The sequence below is a fragment of the Emydura macquarii genome, unplaced genomic scaffold (genome assembly GCF_026122565.2).
Source record: "Emydura macquarii macquarii isolate MOO-44397 ecotype Brisbane River unplaced genomic scaffold, CSIRO-AGI_Emac_v2 contig_1348, whole genome shotgun sequence".
Lineage (NCBI taxonomy): Eukaryota > Metazoa > Chordata > Testudines > Chelidae > Emydura > Emydura macquarii.
In genome coordinates, this window is record NW_027131485.1 from 1,383,188 (window position 1) to 1,405,040 (window position 21,853).

A 21,853-nucleotide genomic window follows, 5' to 3' on the forward strand; every position below is an offset into this window, starting at 1 on the left:
AAGGCACGTGAAGAGTGTTCCTTTGAACAGATTTTCAGCCAAAGCTTGCAAATAAAACCCATGAAATTTCCAATAATCCTGCTGTTGCTAGTAGCTACACCTTGTAAGGAGGTCTCAGAAATTCATCCACTGATCTTCAAATCATTCCACTATAGTTATTAAACACGTGTGCTGGTCTGCCACCTAATGGATTACACCATGGACTAAATAAAAATCAATGCAGCCATGAAGGAACTGGGATAAAAAAATCAAATGCCATTGCAAATTTCGAACCTTGAGACTCATTCAGATAATGCTCAACTCTGGCCATTCAAGGGAAGATTTCTACAGATAAACACACGGACAGCTATTTTTTAGTATAGGTCTGCTTTTATTTCCATGTTCAACTTGTTGAATCCTGTCACAATCTGAATGGAGGAGGGTACAGCCCACTGTAGTGCTGCTTCAGCACACTAACATACATCATATGAAAAATGGTTTTCCTGTTGATCTTTCCCCGTACAAAACAAACACCTGTCCATGCACTTAGGACAGAAAAAGAGTCCTCAGCAAACAGAAGCATCATGAGTGTGCAAGACTCTGAAAGGTGCCCTGATGATGCTCACTTAAGGGCAACAGTTGAAAATTGCCAACTGGTAAGCACTGCACAGGAGTCAGACAGCAAATACTGGTCGTGGACTTAAAAAGAAAAACAACCCGCCCCAAAAAATGGATAAAAATTTAAAAGCAGTGCCTTTCCAATATCCCCACTGCTGACAGTAGGTTTAAAGGCACTACAATATGTCAGAATGGAGAGAACCTGGTGCATTCACTGTCCAGAGTGAGAGAATATGGATTAAAAATTCCAAAGATGGTGTAGGCTTTCTGAAAATAAATGAACCCCTTTTCAGTACAAGGTATGGAGGAGCTGCAAAGAAGGGAAAAAAGGAAAGTCAGTACTGTGCCTCTCACAAAAACTCAGAACTCTCATCTGCTAACAAAGGAAAGGCAGTTCTACAACTGAATTCCACTTACCATTTGCTGTTGTGCTTCCCAAGTAACTCATTAGCTGAAGCCTATTTAATCCAGAAGACTGCTTCTCCCCCTCTCTTACCTCCACTCTCACACATCTCCCAGATATTGGCAAGAGGATATCCCTGGTCACTGGAGCTAAACACATTTTTAGAGGGTTTAAGTCCCATTTGTGAATTTTTAGATGGGTGAGTTTTTAGTGTTATCCCTTACACTCATGAGGTTGCTGGGTGCAAAATTGCTGCTGCTGTCTTAAATCAGTCACTAAGAGGGTAAGTGACTTGCCCATGGTCACACAGAAGTCTGAGGTGGTACAGGGAATTGAATCTAGATCCCTGGAGTCCTAGGCTACTGCCCTAACCACTGAACAATACTTCCTCTCTAACACAATACACATTTCTCAGATCCAACAGCTAGGACTATTCTCTTGTGATGACTTTGGGAATCTGTGAGATTATGAACTCTGTATCTTTATCAATCTGTAAACTCCATTCTGAATGGGCTGCCCTTTGACTTCTGTCATCTTTTTATTACCTCCATGCTGGGCTGAAATTCCAAGATATCGTGGCCCAGGTCTAACAATACTGACAGTCCTCTATTAAAAAACCCAGCATCTTGAGACAAAAGGCTGGCTCCTACCCAGGAGAACTGGGTTGCTGGGGGAGATGTCGCCTGGCAACAAAGTGCAGGGGTCTGTGATCACCTGAGGCAGCTGATCAGAGGTCACTTGACAGAGGAGACTAAAAAGTTAGAGGGCAGGAGCTGCTATATTCAGGGACTTTGACCATTTTCACCAGCTCAAACTGAGGAAAGCTGTCGCAGAAGCCAAATGAGGCAAGAGTGAAATCTGCCTACCTGAACACAGATGGCCCTCAAGGTAAGGGTACTGCGAAGGGTACTGCATTCAGGGTGTTATCTTCTAAGTGATCTGTGCTTTTTCGCTGAAGTAAAAAGCAGCTGTGTTTTTGACTCATGTGCAAAGTCTATATGTTATGTGCTACACCTCCTGATCCCCTGAAGAGTTAACCTGCAAAATTAGAGCACCCACTATGGCTGGAATTCAGGGAGAGGTGCGTTTAAGTTACAGGGAAGCCTGAAAGGTCAGCATTGGTCCCCAGGGCTAGGCTCTCAGGAGGGGGTGCTCAAAAGAGGAACTGCATCCTGACAATGTGCCTAGAGACACCAAGCCAGACATAGAGTCTGAACAGAGCACTGGATGCTTACAGTGCGAGTCAGAGTTTATATCCCCTTCACAGTAGTCTGGCAAGTGTCCAAGAGGGAAAGTTCAACTAGATCTGCAACACCTATTGCCAATATTTGGGGGATATATGAGTATGCAGCAAAGCAAACAGCCTTCTAGATTAAACAGGCTTCAAACAGTGCTTGTTCATTATAAGAATTTTCAGTAACACTAAGTACAAGTGTGTTACGTATTGAAATTTAGTGGCATTTCTCAGAAGAGGTAGCAGAGTGCATGGGGACCTTTGGTCTATTAAAGAGTTAAAAGTAATAAGTGACTTGAGAGTATGCAACAAATGTGTTCAGTAATTAAACCTCCTTACACAGTGCATCAGAACATTGTTTACATCAGTTCAAGGTTACAGTTCTTCCAGTAAACAGAACATAAAATTTACCTTTCCACTAGCATACCTATAAACATTTTTCATGCTGCATAGGCAGTTTTATCAAGTGCCTGCAATGCACCATGTTCAAGATTGGCTCAGATTCTCAGTCTTTGACAGGATCACGCTGGCAAAAAAGAGAAGGACATAATACTCTGCAAAGTGTTAGATTCACAAGCTGACCTAACCATTCACTTTGAAGAAAGCCCTTGTCTGTCATTTCTGGCCACTGGCACCGTAAGTGGCCATTCAGATTTCGACTGACAGCAAAGTACAAAAACCAAGTCAAAGAAATTGAAACATTCATTTTTGCACTCTATAAGCCTTTAGCTTTCCCAGAAAGTGCTTTTAGGAGGGTTGGAGATGTGCTATCTGCAACAGCTGATAGGAAAGATATTTCTCCACTGAAAAGCAGATTGTCTTACCCCGGCTTTATTGGACTACTCTGGTTCTGCAATGGTAATAATTTCTTCATTGATAAAAAATTCAATTGTCTCCTCTTCCCAGTCATCTACATTGCTATCCAGCTCATCTGTATCCACCCCTGGAGAAAGAGAGGAGGCGTTAGTCATGAATATCTACCTACACCAAGGAGACAAAAATGCCTAATGTATATATTAACAAGGAAAATACTCAGTAGAGAAGCATCTTTAAAATAAAAAGGCATTTTAGCGTCATCACTGGCTTCCAGCACAGTACATACAAAGCAGTACGACTACACTGGGCAGCAAGTGTAGCCTTCTCCCTATTCACCACCTCAAGATAACAGATAGAAAAAAAAACAGAGGATGGGAGAGAAAATAGATGGGGAGCGAGCAAACCTGTCAGGACATGGGTCAAGTATTATTTTTGGCAGAAGGGAATAAACGTTGAACAGGGACCCCAACCCATCACAAAGAGGAGGTCTTCAATTCCCAAACACTGAAACACTACCAAAGACTGCTTCTATAGCCTGAGTGATGTTTAGTTGGTGCTTTAAAATTTACTGATAAAGCCACATCTTTGCAAAGGTTTACCTCCTCTCAGTTCTAGACGCTCATTCTTCTGTTCCATATATAGTTCTTGTGCCATCTTGCGGTATTTCTTGAACTCCTCCATCATTGTACGTCTTCTTTCTACGAGCTCCTACAGAAACAAACAAACAAAAAAAAGGTTAATAAACCCATCAATGCAGTAAGTCCTTGTGGAATGCATTTGGAAGTGTTCTAGGACTTTCCTCTTATGAGTGCAGCTTCTGCCAGATAGTCAGTGTTTGAGACTTTTCTCCAGTGTGACAAGCTACGTTTGTGGTTTCTGTGAAATTTTTATACTAAAACTGGCTGCCACCAGGAACCCACCACATGTATCAGCCTAGATTACCCAAGTATCTTTGCTTAACTCAACAAAAGTTCTTCCTGATTCCTCCTCCAATATATACCAGTACCACTATGTCTCAGTTCTGCAAGTGAAGAATCTGCCTTACTGCCTTCCCTACATATATACTTATGCTTGAGTTCATAATGTTCCTGGCTAGGTCATCTGGGGACTGAACCTAGGACACCTGGATCGAAAACACAATGATCTCGAGCAGAAGAGACATGGTCTATTAACTTGGAGGCAACAGCAGACTCAAAACTCTATATGGCCCAGTCAGTAAAGTGAGACAAAGACATGCAAAGATAGCATGGGTTACAAGTTCATCAGCTGCCTTTCACCGATTCATTGTGTCTCAGAAGCTTCTTACCTTTGAGGCTTTGGATTGGCTTAGACGATCCTTCTGTTCAAAAATCTTGGAGTATCTCTTCAGGTCCTTCTTAATTTGCTGTAACAGAGAATGTGTGTCAACCAGGACTAGAGACCACTATATTGTACAAGAAGGTGCCACTTCAGGCAAGCCTAGGCATACACAGCATTTTTGCAAGTTTACTTATGTCTATAAAAAAAAAATCCCCTTTCCCCTGTCATTTATATAGTTTTTCTTCCTTGCTTAGATCTATAGATACCTTCCGTTTTTTCTGTACCTAGACAGCCAATAGAGTTTGGATAGCCAAATTCTGCTCATTACCCAAATTTTCGACAGTCCTCACTGCTCCTATTAACTTTCCTTCTAGTTTCCTCAGAGATACCTCTACCAAAACCAAGTTTGTGATGGGAATAGTGACAACTCAAACTGCCAGCATTGTTAATACACAGAACCATTTCAACATACAGATTCCCCCAATGAATTTGTGAACAGCTCTCAGATTGCCTTGCCACTATGCAGAGAGACAACTTCACAACAGTTTTCCATTCCCCAGTTTCCAAGTCACACCCTCATGACTAGACCACTCGAAGTCTCTACGCTAATGCCCAAACCAGAAGAGTTAAACGGAGATACAATACCTTTATCTGGTCCTGGCTGAGCAGGGTTGGAGGTCGTGGTCTCCACAGCAGCTGGCAGAACCGGTCTTTATTGTTTTTCTGGAGAAGACGACCTTGGAAGGTCCACAGCCAGTAGGCATTGTCCACCTGGAAAACAGTAAGTGAGAAATCTAACTCATGTCGATCTAAGAGCTTTGCAGTACTATGCCACTGCCATAGATCTGAATGCATTCCATAGAAAAATCAATAGCAACAGGAAAGTCCCTAGTGGGACAGTCTCTGGAACATCTATCTTTTCAGGGTGAACACTCTGCTTGGGGTAGGTGTGAGTTTTAAAATTATTTTAACGTTAAGCTGAAGAAACTTTCCTCAAAAAAAGAAAAAGCCACACTACTTCAAATTGAAAGCACCAATAATGTATCTATAGCAGAGGTATCCCATAGCCCCATGAACATGGAACCAAGACATCCACCAGCCCCTCCAAGATATCTGAACTGCAGCAACAAAGCTCCTGAACTAATCCCAAAGACTAAAACGCTTATATTTTTCCCAGAGAATAGAGAGTACACTGATTGGAACTACATGGAAGTAGTTCACTGACAAAGGAGAGCAATGAGTTGGTATGTGAAATAGGCATGTAAGAGATTACACCAGCAGCTATGACCCACTGATAGATTTAAGCAATGCTATGTATCTTTATTTTGTAGTTAACGTAGGAAAAGTCAGATTGACCCTCTTAAATACAGACAACACTTTAGAAACTTTAGTACCTTGTGGCTCCACCAGGATACAGATGTCACAACATATCTGCCTGTAGGATCCCACTCTACATCTGAGGCTGTATAGTGTTCAGCAATATTCATCATGGTGCAGTCTGATGTATCAACAAATGTTAAGGCACCGTTCATACTGCAAAGACAAACAAACAAGGAAAAGTAATTCCTGTCCATGGACACTTCCCTCTTTAGTCTTTCCACCCCTCTTCCCCTCCAAAGATCATTCTAGAGGTGACATTCTTTATGAGCTCACCCCACAAAAGCCCATCTATTCTAACAAGGTAACCCATTTCAAAACAATGAAAAAAAAGTTAATCAAGGGTTTTTAATCACACCTGTTTCTTCATATTTTTGTGGACAAATAATGGAGAATAGTTTTAACCCTTGTATCCCTCTAGGCTTAAAAAGTTCCTTAACATGTTTTTTTCCTTCAAAGTCATAAAGAACCAAGTTATGCATGCACTTGGGGTACAGCCAAATTTCACAATCATGGTGTAAACATGGTAATTTCTGTAGCAAAGACAAAAAAAATAGATTTTTGAATGAGAAGCAGGGCTTTTCCATTAATGTGTAAAGCTCAGTAGTACTCAGAAAGTCTGAGTACTCAAGCCCTGCTTCTCATTCAAAAATCTATTTTTTGTCTTTGCTACGGAAATTACCATGTTTACACCATGATTGTGAAATCTGGCTGTACCCCAAGTGCATGCATAACTTGGTGCCAGCAGCAGCACAGAAGCAAGGGTGGCATGGTATAGCATGGCCACCCTTCTGCACCACCGCCAGCAGCTGCAGAGACGTAAGGGTGGCAATACCATACCATGCCATCCCCACTTCTGTGCTGCTGCTGGCAGCAATGCTGCCTTCAGAGCGGGGCTCCCGCTCTCCAGCTGCCCTGCTCTGAAGACAGCGCAGAACAGTGGCAATACCATGACCCCCGCCCCCGCACACAATACCCTTTCAACCCCCTTTTGGGTCAGGATCCCAATGTTGAGAAACACTGACTTAAGGGTTTAACATTTATATTTTGAAATACATATTCATAGAGCCGTATGCAGATACAACATTTGTATTTGCAGTCCATCCACAAAATTTGTCCGCGCTACCCGCAGATATGGATATCTGCAGATTTGCAGTGGTCTACTACAGGTCACCATCACCACATGTCACCAGGCACCAGTGGGCTGTGCCAAGCCACTGACCCCCAACTGCCTCACACTTCTCCTGAGACCCCTCTGGCTCTGCTGCCCGCTCCACCCCCACTCTGGGCAGGGAGGCTACATCCTGGGCCCTCATGTGCAGTGCCATTCTCCCAGTGGGGAGCTCAAACACCCCATATAGCCACAGCGGCTCTAAGGCACACAGATCCGGCTGGAAGAGACAGCGGTGACAACTACTCTGCTCACTGTGCCTGCTGTTGCCACTTGCTAATTTAAAATAAAGATGCCTCTTTCAAAATGATGCTTGGCTTACTGCACAGGAACACACAGGCGCACTTCCCTTCTACGAGTTGTCCATCAGAGCAAGCTGTGGACTACAACTCCCAGAATGCACAGTGGGCTATTGCCACATATCCCAGCCCACTGCCCAGTGATTCAGAGGCAGAGCTGGAGCCTCAGGGCTGGGTAACAGCCCCTCCCCATTCAGGTGAGTACGTACTGCACAGCCCTACACAGATACAAAAATGTGTATCTGAACCCAAGCCGTGATCCACAAAAATGGTCCGTGGATATCTGAGGATTTGCAGGGCTCTACATATTCATGATTTGTGACAACACTATGAAATTTAAGATTTAAATATCTAACTGTGAAATTCAAGATTTTTAAAATGCTATGACCATGACATTTAACAAACTGAACTATGAATTTGGTAGTGAATTTACTTAAGCCAGAAAAAGCCCCCAGTTATGATTTTACCTGAGATTATGGAAATTCTTGTATTGCTGCCTGGGGGAGAAATCTTAAGGGTTCCCTTGATAAATACATCTTTATATTTAGACTAAGGAAGTAAACAGATAAAATGCATTCTAAACTTAGCCAAGAGAACAACATGGTTGGCGAGATTAGAATAGCCTCATTCCTCATCTGATTGATGGCAGAAGAGATAGCCAATATAAACACATTAATAGTTTTTACAGACACTGTAAAAGTTGGACTTTCTTCTAGCCACAGAACAAGAGGTGTTATCTCCTGAACTGAATACCTTTGCTATAAGGAGACTGGCTACTTCAGGAAATTAAATTTAAGGCAGAAGAGGGCAAGATGCATATGAAAATGCACAGAAGTTACAAACTGAGTTTTTCTTGAAGAGAAATTTACCTATCATTTGCAAACAAATTAAAATCCGTGTAGACCTTGGAGAGGCCAATTGGCAGAGATATTCTTCCAAACAAACAAAGATAATCCTCTTAATACAAGCAGGTTTTCTACCAGAGAATTGACAGATGGATAAGATTTGGGCTATCTGTCTTACAGATGTCTTTACATAGTAAGGTGTGATATAGACCTTTTTTAAAGCTCTTTGAGAGCATTACACTGACTTAAAATGAGTTATCACAGATTGACAAGCAGTGATACCCACCTTCTCAGGCCAGCCAACACTACAAACTGCCCTTGGGGACTCCAGAATATCGTGTTTGCCTGCTGCTTGTCAAACATTTCTGAAAAGAAAGAACTTGCATTTATGCCAATATAAAAGTGATACAAGTCTCCACTCGATAGCATCAAGAAGCTTAGCAGCAATCAATCACACTGACACATTCCACAGAGTCCTCAAAAAGGCACCTCTGAGCTCTGCAACTGACAAGTAACGAGTCTACTATAATAGTATTTTCAGAATGAAACCTAATTTGGATCTACTTTCACTGATCAAACTGAAGACAATGGGATGATCAGAATATTCAAAAAGGTGTATGTGCCGGCAGGAGGAATCAGGAATCCCCAAAGCCTTATCAACACACAAGTTGCACCAATTTAACTAAAATCTGTTTAGAAACACACGTGGTTAAATTGGTGCAACCCCTTGTGTGGATTCTTCTTTTGGCATGAGTGCCTTTTAACAATTCTGTTTAAACTGATTCCTTACTGACTTAAGTTAAAAATCAATAGAAGGTGCTCTTCTACTAAAATGGGGGATGGAGAGAGGGAGAATGCCCAACTGGAGAAAGAGGAAATCCCTAGTGTTGAGCTCAAAGTGTACAAAAGGTGAATTAATGGAGCGAGGAAAGGAAGTTTCAAAAATGTTCTTTTTGCCTTTTCACAGTAATGCTTACTCTACTTTAAATGTGGTATTTAACTTTGCCTGCAAAAGGGGCATGTTCTGCAGTCAGGCAATGCCACAAGATTAATATCTTGCCAATGAACCTTTCATTCCCAATCCACAGAGAGTAAAAGGGTAAAATAGCCCTCACTACAGAATGAGTTGGCACCCCCTCTCTAGGGGCTGGTTCTCCCAACCCAAGACAGCTGGAGTGCAGCATGTTTCAGACATGTTCCCTCCTGTGCCCTCTGCCAGGGCCGAGAAGCGACCTACACTGTCTTCTATGAAAAAGCAACTGTAAAACATCTATGGGGTAAACAAGTTGCTGCCACCACGTAGAGTGCTTAATGCCTAGATTACTACATTTGTACTCCTGCTGTCAACTCCACTTACTGATGAGCTCTATTTTCCCATTGCTTTTGACATGATAAAAGGAAACAGAAATTCGGGGAGGTTCTCCATGCAACACAGCAAACTTGCTTCCATTTGGTTCCCAGGCAAAAGCTATGATACTTTCTGCAACAGATGTAAAGAAATGTCAAAACCCAATAACATTGTACAAAGACAAAATTCTTGACTTAAGTCAGTCACTCTCTACAGTTTCAATTCCAAGCAGTTACTGTATACAGGACTGAAGAAATCTTGGATGCTAAAGAGAACATCCATTATGATGAGCAATTTGGTATCAAGATTTCTACTGCTGCTTTGCTTCTAGTGAGCTAACCAGACAAATGCAGAGGATAAATACTTATGGGGTGATCACAATCACCTACCCCAGCTTTTCTCCAGCCTGGTACAGAATCTCCTCAGACAGAAAGGTAAACATCAAACTTAATCATCAGTCTCCCACTAAGGAAGCTTCTCTTTTGTTGTTAAGCTACAGCACCTGAAGCAGAAAACAGTCTGCCAGACAATCTTTTTAGATTCAGAAATAGCTGGGCCAAGAGAAAAAAAAAGACGAGTCCTTCATCTGTTAAGAGCCATTAGTTGTAGCATTTTACACTAAAGTATTTTGTCAGTTTATTCACTGATAAATACTGTATGTATAAATACACAACATCAGCAAAATAGCTAACACATTTATCTCTAGGGAAGGACATGACACCCCAAAATGCTTCCATAGTGATTGAAATAAGGTATCTAAAAAACTCAGCTACAAGCTTAAAAAGTATCTGAAAAGACAAGACACTAGTTTTCCATGAGAAAAAAAATCCCCACCCAAGTTCCCATTTAAAAAAAAAAGCAAGAACAACCCACTAGGCTAGCATATTTAGAGCCTAGTAAGTGCTGGGCACATAGCACAAGGATGTAAGAAAAACCACTGAAAACGGCCTGTACTGCCAAGTCAGGGACATGTGAAAAGTTGGATTTACCTTTCATTTCTACCACGTCCACAGGGACCTGCTTCTCTCTCATTCGGAAGATCTCAAAGTTGGTCACCACACCCTGTGAAAGTCAACATAGGTCAAGTACTTAGTATAGTAATTGCAGAGCAAGTCACTTTAATATAGGACTATGGGGATGACTATACAACTGGCCTGGTTTAGTACTTTAATATAAGCACCAGAGTATAGATGATCATTTCTTAGAGAGTGGAAGGTAGCATGGACAGAGCACTACTTTTTTCTCATTTCTAAACAGCACCTTTATTAAAATAGGATCTGTTTCAGCAAGTTGTGCGTTAACAAAAAAGGCTTTTTGCAATGCAGAAATTGAGAGCATTTCAACAGGGCAAACATCTGGTAGTTCATGCAGCATGATTTGTGGAACCAAAACCAGCTATAACCATTAAATACAACAAATGTGGAAAGAAGGGGGTCTGTCCCCAGGTGCTTCAGAAATAAGACAAACAGACATACTTTTACCCATCTTGCAGAACCCTGAGGGATATTGATGTCAAGTCCAAGGCTCATTAAATGACCATAGCAGCTCATATATTGCTCTTAAAAACTAACTGGAAAAATGAGAGGGAACCTGGTTTTGACACCAATTCATTTACATATTTCTATCAGTCCATTTTGAAATGCTAAAAGCAAAGCAGGCACAGTTTTATGAACAAATCTAGGAAGCACATACCTGTGTACCTTTAGGAGTCCTGTCTACCTTCACACACAAGTAATCTCCATTTTTTTGCCAATGCAGCTTACAATCCACCACATTGAATAGGTTCCGCACACGGATTTCCTGTCTGGAGGGGAGTTGCATCAGTGTCACTCTGGCTGGGATGTCTTTGTCTTCAGGCACCCAAAACGCAATTATGTTACCACCTGGAGACCATGAGAAATCCCTACAGGATTGAAGAAAAGGACATAGGATGTCATAAAAAGTCCAATTTAGTAGTCAGTGAAATACATGTTGCAAGCAACAAAAGGAACAGTGTTCTGCATTTGATATGTTAGGGTGAATCAATCAATCAGTTACCAGGTAGCTTGATACTGAAGCTAGGGTACAGACAGGAATTCCAATCCTAAATTCAAAGTGCTATGAGAACGATTAAATAACTCTTTACCAGGACCAGTTTGGTGACCCTGAAGTTAATATCCTACACCATACAGAAAACCCAAGTTTTATTTGCCACTCCTAGGTGGACAGGGAGCGATGCAGAAGGAATACACTCACATCTAGGAAAAGGAGAAAGAGTACCTCATCTCATACAGAAGAATCCCAGTGATTTGGGAGATAGGTTGATAATTCGGGCCCAACAAAATTCATGATCCACTTCGGTTAATTTCATGGTCATAGGCTTTTAAAAAAATCGCCAATTTCATGGTTTCAGATATTTAGCATCTGCAATTTCAGGGTGTTATACCATGAGGGTTCCAACCCAAAAAAAGGTTGTGAGAGGGGTTGCAGTATTGCCACCCTTATTTCTGTGCTCTGGTGATGGAGGCGCTGCCTTCAGAGCTGGGCAGCTGGAGAGCAGTAGGCAGTATAAACATGAGGGTAACATGGTATGGCAGGGAGTGTCATCACTTTTTTTTTGGGGGGGGGGGGGGGAGGAGAGGAATAAGGAGGAGGAAGAGGAGAGAGAGAAGGGAAGACAAGGGCCAGCTTTCCGGGTGGGTGACCGCCCATGGCCAGTTGGTATTCCCCAACACACACACAGCCAGCTAAAGTCCTCTTTAACCTCCAAGCACTTGGACTGGAGCCCAAGAGAGGCAGGGCTGGGGGAAAGGATGCCAGTACCTTCATAAAAGTGGAAGGCTGGATCCAGGGGAGTGGCCTCTGCAGGACCAGAGGAAATCCTGCCCCCTTATCAGTTCTGCCAAGACTAGCAGCTGGAGCCCAGCACACTATAGGAGCCCTAGCTGGGGCACCTCCAGCCCTCCCCTCCCCAGTAGATTTCATGGGGGAGATCAGATTTCACGGTTTGTGACTCATTTTTCACAGCTGTGAATTTAGTAGGACCCTACTGATAATATGAGTTACAAAAAGGCAAGCCGTTAAAAGTACAATTCTCTCCTACAATCTGTCACACTTAGATTTCTGGCTCTCTAGTTAAGGAAGGTACTTCAGAGAGATCCCTATTCTCTGAGAAGCCTTTGGAACCTGGAAAGGTGAAAAAGGTCAGTTTTTTTAGGAATCATGACGAGAATCATATAGAAGCATATAGTAAGCCTAGCTACCTCAGTGCCAGCAGGTAATGCATAATGCACTTTTGTGTAAGACTGTTCAAGGCCCAATATAAAACAAAATATCACTGCAAAGTTCACAAACTGTCACCTATAGATCAGTGTACAGAAAGAGAGAAATAGTTACGAAGATGTCTATTTCTTCCCCTATAGGTAGTTTTCTCCACAGCTGCAGAACACACAACAGCATCATCATCAAGCATAAAAATTAAGAAAAACATGCTATCATATTGAAATTTTAAAGTATTAGTTCTATTACTGTACCAAAAGCTTAAGTGTTGAAGAGTAAAATATTCTAGTTGACTGACAGCCAATTAACACTGACACAGGTATCTTCCCCAGTGAAAAACAAGATAACTACTCTTACTGCTGACCACCAATATAGAAAGCAGGTGGTTCTGGATTAGATAGTGATTCTTCATTGTGTAATCACTACACAAATGCAAAGTTTTCAGTCCAAATAGGCTGAAAGGATGATCCATGACTTAAGAAAACAGGATGTTCTGAGAAACAGGATTTAACACTCTCCACCCAAAACTACATCTTATAGTGAGAAAAGCAGATTGAGCTCTTTCAGTCTATCTTTGAGAAACAAGTTGATTACACTATATCTTCATGGGGAGAAAATACTGGGTCCCAACAGGTTTTTTTAATCTAGTGAAGAAGTGCCTAACGAACCCATGGCCTGAAGCTAAAGTCAGAAAGTTTATACTAGAAATAAGGGACATGTGTATGGTTTATTTTAAAGACGGAGAGGATGATTAACTACCGGAACAAACTATCAAGGGAAGTGGATTCTTTTGATGTCTTCAAGTCAAGACTACATGCCTTTCTGGATATGCTTTAGTCAGACCCAAGTTGTTGGCCTCAATACAGGAGTAACTAGGTGAAATGCAATGGCTTGTAATATACAAGAGGTCAGATTAGATGATCTAATGGACTCTTCTGGCCTTAAACTCTACAATACTAGAATCTTAACACAGAACAATATCTCACAAATATAACAAAAGGAAGCAGAGTTTTTTTAAAAAGTGAATAAACTCACTTTATCCCGGTGATTTTCAAACTTTTCTTGTCCAGCAGACCCATAGACTACAAAGAGAAAAATCATGAATTTGTACATTAGAAATATTACATAGATAAGTACTGCTATGCCCTCCTACACCTCCCTCATCTTAAAGCACCAACAAAACACATTTAAATTAACATCCTTAAGGAGGTACAGAAATATCCCCATTTCACCACAACCTGGATGTATAGCACAAAACACTTGCCATCCATCCCCATAATCCTAATTCTGGCATTACCCACCCAGTCACTATAACCCTACAAATGAAAAAATATGCATTAGGATGAAGAGGCATACTGGAAAATAGAGCAGGCTATAAGCAACAGTGTTACAATGATGGATTTAGGAAGGGGGATTTTTGGCACTGATCTGCTGACAAGAGTTGGGAAGTATTAAGCAACTGTTATACTGTAAGGCTGCATTTTCCAGGCTCTTTAAAGAATTTAAATTGCTCTCCTCACCTGCAATTCTTTCTAAGAAAGAAAAAAACTGAACACGGATGTTGGGAGCCCAAGAAAAGAGCAAGACAAGATAGAGTGGGTTTCTTGTCTTTTTTGGCAAATTTTAGCAGTTTAAAAAAACAAATCACTAAAGGTACAGCTGACAATGCACGTTTTATGAAAAAAGCACTTACAGGTGTTTCATAGATGCTGAGGGTATCTGATGTCATTCGGGCAAAAAATTTACCATCATGACTCCACCTGAACAAATAAGAGTCATTAGATCCATCATTTTATTTCTCTAGTAAGAAGAAGCTAGTCATTAGTGTAATCTGTCCTCTATTATTGTTATCCAACTTACTTAAAAATGGGCCAATGGGCAGAACTTTCACAGTGGAACCCTCGCTTCTTCTGTCCAGTTAGGATATCCCAGATTATTATGGCCTGAGGGTCATCTTGTGTGTCCATTAAAGGGCTGAAGGTCACTAAGTACCTACAAAAAAAGAGAGGGAAAATGACTAGCTTCACTTTTCACATGATGTAATCTATCATTTCAACACAAATATGCTTTTATCTAATTTTGATAAGAAGCAGCTAAGCAAAGCTCAAGAGGCATGCATTGAAAAAAGGACACACTGCCAGAATTGGGGAAGGGGTAGAGTACAACCTCCTTTCTCCAACCTACTCCTACACAACCTAGTGAGGGAATGGGCTTGAGTATCAGATATCCACTTGTACACCCCTTAGTAACAGACAGTAGGTTCTCTGGGAGTAGAGTAGTGGAGAGCCTTATTCACCCATCTCATGATCCAGCAGTTCTACTGTGGTACTGACAGCTCCACATCCCCATAGTAACTGAGTGCCTGGAAGTACTAGGACAGAGCCCCTTCTCTTTCAACAGCTAGAGGGGATGAAGTTTTTCAGCATTTGGATAGACTGTCTAATTACATCAGTGTCCCCAAGCAGGAGACAGCACCTTTCCAGTACCTAGACTGATCAGAGGTGGCGTTGGCCATTCAAATTATGGTATTGCCTCTGGATTAATCTGGCCAAAAAGCCACCCAACCCAATTAAGAAACCTACCACACGTGGGTGTTGTAAAGGAGAAACATCATCATTGCTATATGACAACTAATGAGGGATACACAGTATAAAACACAATGGCCTAGAGACAAGACTATCAGATGGGAGCTCCTTTCAGGCAGGAACATTAGACGAATTTACTGCCATATTTTCCTATTAAGAGCCCAAGCACATATCTCAACTACAATAAAAAGCTAAAACCAAATTACTCCCAACAAGTCAGTCTTTCCATTCATAAAAACCAAGACAGAAGCTTAAGCTTCACAAGACATAAAAGTAGGTGAAGCTTTCACAAGACCGTGTGCCTGACAATCTCCATGGATGCTGTCATAAAACAAAAAGCATAAAGAGTTATTCATCTAAAAATTACAACCCTTGAAGATGCAGATAAACTGAATACTCTGTTGAAAGACCATAACCCAATGCGTAGGCATTACTTATTGAGTTCAAAGATACCATCTGTGTACGCGTTAAGGTGCTTGTACCGGACAGACTGCCTTTTAAGTTAATCGGGAAGATTATTAAATAGTCTGGAGTAATGGTCCTACAGTATGTTCTTTAAATACTTTTTCCTACTTAAAAAGCAGCATGCCTTGTCAAATAGAATTAGGATTATATATAAACATTCTAAAAACATGAAATGCAAAAAGGCACCAATTCCAAAGAGCAGAGAAATGAAGACTGAAAACCCATGATACCTAAGCAAAGTAGGTAAGGCAGAACCAACACGCTTCATACTTCTGTTCCCTACGGCATGATCTCAAACTGCTTTTATACCATACCTTTCACATGGTGAGAAGTCGATAAGCTGTACACCCTGGTGACTGAACCTCTGAATCTGTTTGAACTTCTCTCCTCCCCATAGAGCAATGCCTCTCTGATGGAATGTAGCCAGGTAAGTACCTTTCGGGGACCAGCGTACATAGGTTTCTGTCCACCGCTGCAGGAAAAATGTACAGCACACATCAGATCTGAATTCCTGAGAGTCTTCTGAATGTATATGTAATTTACAGCTTCAGACTCTCTGCAAGTCCATTTAAAAACTGAACATTTTAGAATGATAATGGTAAAAGTAATCCAGCAGCCACACACACATGCACTTCAATCATGTTTAAGCTTGTGTAATTCTTATTTCCTTAGTCTGAATGTCTCCTGGAAAATGCCTTGATTGAAACTTCAAATTTCACTCACTAATCAGAAGAATAAAACTAATGAGCCAGAGGCAGATGGTGGTGGTAAGCCTTCAGCAATGCCCAATGCTAGTGAGAAGCTCAGCATGCCACTTGTTCTCTGACTACTGGGAAGGGCGTGTTCTAATCTTCCTAACAAGACATTGCTCCTGAATTTCACCTAGGGTGAGGGGAAAGGGCATCTTCTATATGAACCTTGGCTAATAAGCATCTGGTTATTTGGAATGTTGTTCCTCACCCGCAAATCAATTTTTCTCTATTCCTTGCCTTCCCCTAACTACAACAGATAAGCTCCTTGGCACCAGAAAATCTTGTGACTGTCTCCTTCCCCAGGCTCTACAGCAGATAACACATTGAGCTGCTGGTGATGGATTACCCGCAGCACTGAGCCTACCACAAATCTTCAGTGCTCTTTCTCTCAGCAGAGACACATTAAAGAGGAGCTTGGAAGGAGCATGCACTGGACAGCAGTAAACTCCCACTCACCACTGAGGAGTGGAGAACTCTCAAACTCTGATTTTGCACTTACAGGTCTTTCTATCCAAACAGCTCAGTCTGGGTATTATTCCTAATTTACAGATTGGGAGGCTAATTGAAATCACAGCAAGATAGGAAAGCCAATAGACCAACTCAGATCACATTCAACTTTATTTCCTTTCCTAAACAGCCAACTCTGCCTCTAAATGAATGACATTATCTCTGGTAAAAGGTTAAACAAAAAAAAAAAAGTGCTCTGAACAGCAGAAAATGGAGAAGTTGTTTTCATTAAAGAGAGTGAGTGTTACAACTCTATTCTGCCCCACAGCCTTGCACACAATAACTGAGCAAGATCTTCATCTCATTACTGCCTGTTTCCTGAGTTCACCATTTTTTCTGAGCCTTAATAACCATATTGCATTTGGAATATATATATAGAGCAGTTCTTTCAGGGACACTCACTGGTCTTTCTTCAATTGAGACTGGTTCCTTTGCATCATTCCAATAGATGCAAGTGCGATCTCCTGACTCAAAAATCACACTGTATTGATCCCTACAGTCTGGGTCCTCCAACCAGTAGCGAAGATTCCCCTAAAAGAAAGTCAGGAGTTAAGGAAGCCAATTTCCAGAAATAGGATATTCATGCTCCAGAAGGACAATTCAACTTTATGAGCACATGCAAAAAAGCCAAAGATAACTACAAGCCACAAGTTATTTAACTATAGCTTTCAGAAATTTAATTCTCTAGTTATTTTGTCTTCAACTTTGGAAAAAACACATTCACAAATTTGAAATATCAGGACCCCATTTCCCTTTGCTCAAGAACTATGGCAAGTTCTTTAGATGAACTGTACCTCTTCATGAGGGGAAGATGCCAATTCTTAAATACAGTAAACCCTCACAATAACGAATCCCTGGAGATCCAAACTATTTATTCAGTATAGCCAGGGGTTTGTTATTGTGAGGGGGGCCTTGCGGCCCTAGAGCCAGAGGACCACTCTGCCCCACCTGGCCTTGCAGCTCCAGGGCCAGAAGTGGGATACAGGGACCACGTTCACTATAGCCCGAGGATTGCTATTGCAAAGGGCATTATAGCAGTAGTAGCAGTAGTCATTCTGAAAGCAAAATAGCTTTGTTCTGTATGAATGCCACAGCAATAAGGAGTTTTAGAATAGCAATGTGGAGTATATAAATTCAAAGCTTCACAGAACATATCCCTTTCATTTTTCAAAAACAAAACAAAAAACCCAAAAACAAAACCAAAACAAAAAAACCACACACACACGACATACTTACCAAGTCTTTAAATGGCTGTTTCTCTGGGATGTCCCATTCTTCACTGATTGTCATGTATCTAGAAGAATGATTTGATCAGTTACACATATTGCAGATGCATTTGATCAGAAGTAGACTACAACATGGTCTTTAAGAATAAAGGAGAGAACATGATGGCTGCACTCACTTGTCAAAGTCTGTAAAAAGGTTGACTCTGAAAGTGTGCTGCTTGTCCAACTTGTATCCATCTGCATTTTTCACAGCATCTGCTGCATGTGCTGGGGACATGTACTCCAGGAAAATATACCTAAGATAAATGAGATAAATGTAGTTACCTAACAGGCACCTGTAGTCAGCATCAGCCACACAGTGGGTGAATGAAATGAAAGGCTGGTACTCAGTCCAGAAGTCAAGATTGAAGAAGTGGCCATTTCCACCACTGAATCAGGTACAGGAGAAGGCAATTAATCTTCACTTTGCTCATATAAGTACTTTTCTTAGCCAACCGTACATTACTTGGGTCAAATTTTTCTCTGCCTTCTTGAAACTGGGTGGAACAGATTATGGAGATATAATCTCACAGAGCAGAACTGCAATAAGAGCTACTGTCAGGTGAAGGGTAAGCAGCTCTTCCCAACAGAATGGCACGACATGTCTGAAAAGTGAGCAAACTCAGCATGCTACACAAAAGTTTTCATTCATAGGTTCTGGGCCCTCAAAACACTACCTACTACTCTCCATTTAAATCAGACTCCTCCCCTCCAAGTGGAGTCCAGACCATAACACAGAAGAAGCCTGAATTCATGATACAGAGGACACGAATTCTACTACTATCTCACAAAGTGATTTTCAAGGTACCTGGATTTGTTTCGTAAAGTTGATCCTGACTAAATTGAAGGCCCTCCAGTCAAGGAAATTATTCCACTCTTACAACTACAGGAAGCATATACTGAACAATTTGACAATAAATTATTTGGTCTCTACATTCTCTAATCCCTGCCCACAAAGAGAAATATGCTACTCCCCAGCCACTTTAACAGTCTCATGCATCAGATAACCGGGATAGTGATAATCAGAAGAGAAAAAATAGAAAGTAACTCAGGACTGGGGAAAAAACAAAAACACACACCAAAGCCTGTAATTTCCTTCCTCTAAACCCAAGACGTTTGTTACCCATTTATTCAACATGACAACAACTATTCTTCTGTATAACTGTAGTCTAGGAAACCATTACGCCCTTCAGCGGCCTGAGGATTTTCTGTCTATATCACTGAGATAGCATGCCAGAGTGGCTCTATGTATATCACCCCCTTCTGTTACATTCTGTTATGTCAGCGTCAGAATTTTAGCCCACAAATGTCTATTAGCATTCCAAGATTAACCTGAGCAATGTCTCAATCCCATTTCTAGCAGGAGTTCTCTTTACTCACCCCTTTGTCTTCCCATCTGCTTCTGGGTAAAATTCATTAGTAATTTTCCCAAACTTGGAAAAGATTTTGTGGATAACATTCTTCAGTTTCTCAAGACGGTCTGGTCCAACCTGGGGAACATTATCCACTACAATTACTGAATCAATTCCATCTGCCTCCTGTGGCTGGTCTTTTAGCACATCACCAAGTAATTCTGCAAAGAGAAAGAAGGAAAAAACTCAGCACCAATCTCCGCAGTGAATGGGGAAGGGAGGAAAGAAGAGAATTCAATAGCTAGTTACCCACACCCTTTTCAAACATTTTTAAAAAGTTTGGGAGTAAGTGAAAGCTATGTGGAACACTGAGTTTGACTGACTTTACTAAAATGTGACCCCCCTCCACCCCCATTTTATTACACTGTTGCCATCTACTAGAATTTGCTTGCTATAGGGCACAATTTCCTGAAGATCACAGATGCTAGCTTGACATGAGACACCATGTTCCATTGTCTATTTCCCTAGGAAAGATGTCTTTAAATATAAAGTGTTGACATTTGAAATCGCAGCAGGCTACTACTAGGGGAGTGGAAATTTGGCATACAAAGTCCTCTAAATTGCTCATGAATCAGAGCACTACAAGAATTACCCATGCCCTTGGACGCTTAGTTCAATGTGGGTTTGGTGACAGTATTCAATATCTGCTGACGTCAACAAAGAATTTTAACACCAACCTCTCTCCCACATCAAAGAAGCCTTAGCATGATTCTCCATTGGAAGCTCTATATGTTGTAGCATCACTATAATTATGGTTGGGAAGCCATGCTCTTTCTAAGCCTCTAATTGAACAACTTCACTTTTTGGAAGTGAGGAAGATTTGTTAAGCCATTTTAAGCATGTGGCAACTGAATGTTTCCCCTCAACCCTCTTCACATTCTGACAAGTCATCCATATCTTGCAAGCCCTCCTACCCCCTCACCTACAACACCCTTTATATTGTCTCAGAAAGAACTTAGTTGGTAGGATAATATGATGAGTCTGTGCTTCAAGTTTCTATTTGGAAGAGCAAGTTAAAAGCAAAATAATCTTACTATAATATTATGGTTGAGGTTTCGCATACACACAACTCAGGAAATTCAGGAGTATGGTTCCTCCAGAATTATGGCTTGGACACTACAAATTTAGTTTTCACTAGGTAGACAGTAGTAGTTCAAGCTATAACGGACTTCAATTCCAATCCTCCATTTTCTCACATACATACATATTAAAAGGCATAAACACTATGCATGTGCAACGTACCAGAGCTACAATTCCTCTGGGAGCCATAACTTTTATATGCATATCTCAGAGCCTCAACAACATTGCAATTATGTAAATTTCCATTTCAAATAACCCAGGAATCTGACCTGCATATCTCCAACTCAAGGAGTGTCTAGTAAAAGTCTCCCAATATGAGAAATTGACAGACTTCAAACTAGGCCCCACAGTCAGTACTAAAACATGCATGGACATCAGATCCATTAATTGAAATGACATCACCTGGATATGTGAAGAAACAAGAACTAGAGTGCCAACCTGATATCTGCTGTACCTAGCAAAGCCCCTAGGATTTACAATCAGTGCATCCCATTACCTCTCGTTATACTGTAAGACTGAAACATACCTGCATCAGAAACAGGGGGTGGATCTGCCTGAGTTTTACCAAGGCTTCTTGTTTAGGGTACATGCTAACTGACTGACTGGAACAGAAAATCTATTGATAAAGAGACTAAATAGGGGTAGGAAAAGGAGATCTGGAGACACCAGCAAAGCAGAAATAATTCCGACAGTCCTGGTCCCTTCAGATACTCAGAAGATTATCTGAATTCAATCAATTTATGCCTGTAATTTCCAAAAGAAAAAGAATGGATGAATCATTGCAAAAACACAAATAAAAAAATATAGCTGATACAGAAGAGAGACAGATGTCACTTCACTTTTGAAATGTAATTTAAATACAAAGGCTGGAGTCAGATTGTGTAGACAGCGTTCACAGATCAGGAAGATTTATTAAGCACTATGAAAACACTTAAATACCAGAAAATGTTACCAGGTGATGGAAGTGCTTATACCTTTAATCACCAGTTTTTGCCAGCTGTCTAGTAACTGATGTGATCAGAATTTTCTAATTCTTTACCCAGAGGTTGAAACTGGGAAAGAAAAGAGGACAGCGTTGGAAAATACCTGTCATTGATAAATGCTTACTCAATGTCAACCCATCAGAAAACAGAAAATTAG

The 21,853-nt window shown here is 41.1% G+C and overlaps 1 protein-coding gene across 3 annotated transcripts in view; it reads right to left on the reverse strand.

Annotated features, from left to right (window-relative positions):
• Positions 1-349: 349 nt before the first annotated feature.
• EIF3B (eukaryotic translation initiation factor 3 subunit B) overlaps positions 350-21,853 on the reverse strand; it is a 29,768-nt gene continuing 8,264 nt past the window's right edge. For all 3 annotated transcript variants that reach the window (XM_067550846.1, XM_067550847.1, XM_067550845.1), the window contains 18 exons: positions 19,602-19,794; positions 18,359-18,478; positions 18,193-18,250; positions 17,359-17,487; positions 16,012-16,169; positions 14,508-14,639; positions 14,341-14,407; positions 13,683-13,729; positions 11,082-11,292; positions 10,379-10,451; positions 9,399-9,521; positions 8,328-8,406; positions 5,744-5,882; positions 4,995-5,120; positions 4,357-4,434; positions 3,650-3,758; positions 3,059-3,177; positions 350-907 (listed from right to left, as the gene is read on the reverse strand). In XM_067550846.1, coding sequence (XP_067406947.1) covers positions 3,074-3,177; positions 3,650-3,758; positions 4,357-4,434; positions 4,995-5,120; positions 5,744-5,882; positions 8,328-8,406; positions 9,399-9,521; positions 10,379-10,451; positions 11,082-11,292; positions 13,683-13,729; positions 14,341-14,407; positions 14,508-14,639; positions 16,012-16,169; positions 17,359-17,487; positions 18,193-18,250; positions 18,359-18,478; positions 19,602-19,794 — 1,946 coding nt within the window. In that variant the 3' untranslated portion in view covers positions 350-907; positions 3,059-3,073. The remainder of the gene's footprint in view (positions 908-3,058; positions 3,178-3,649; positions 3,759-4,356; positions 4,435-4,994; positions 5,121-5,743; positions 5,883-8,327; positions 8,407-9,398; positions 9,522-10,378; positions 10,452-11,081; positions 11,293-13,682; positions 13,730-14,340; positions 14,408-14,507; positions 14,640-16,011; positions 16,170-17,358; positions 17,488-18,192; positions 18,251-18,358; positions 18,479-19,601; positions 19,795-21,853) is intronic.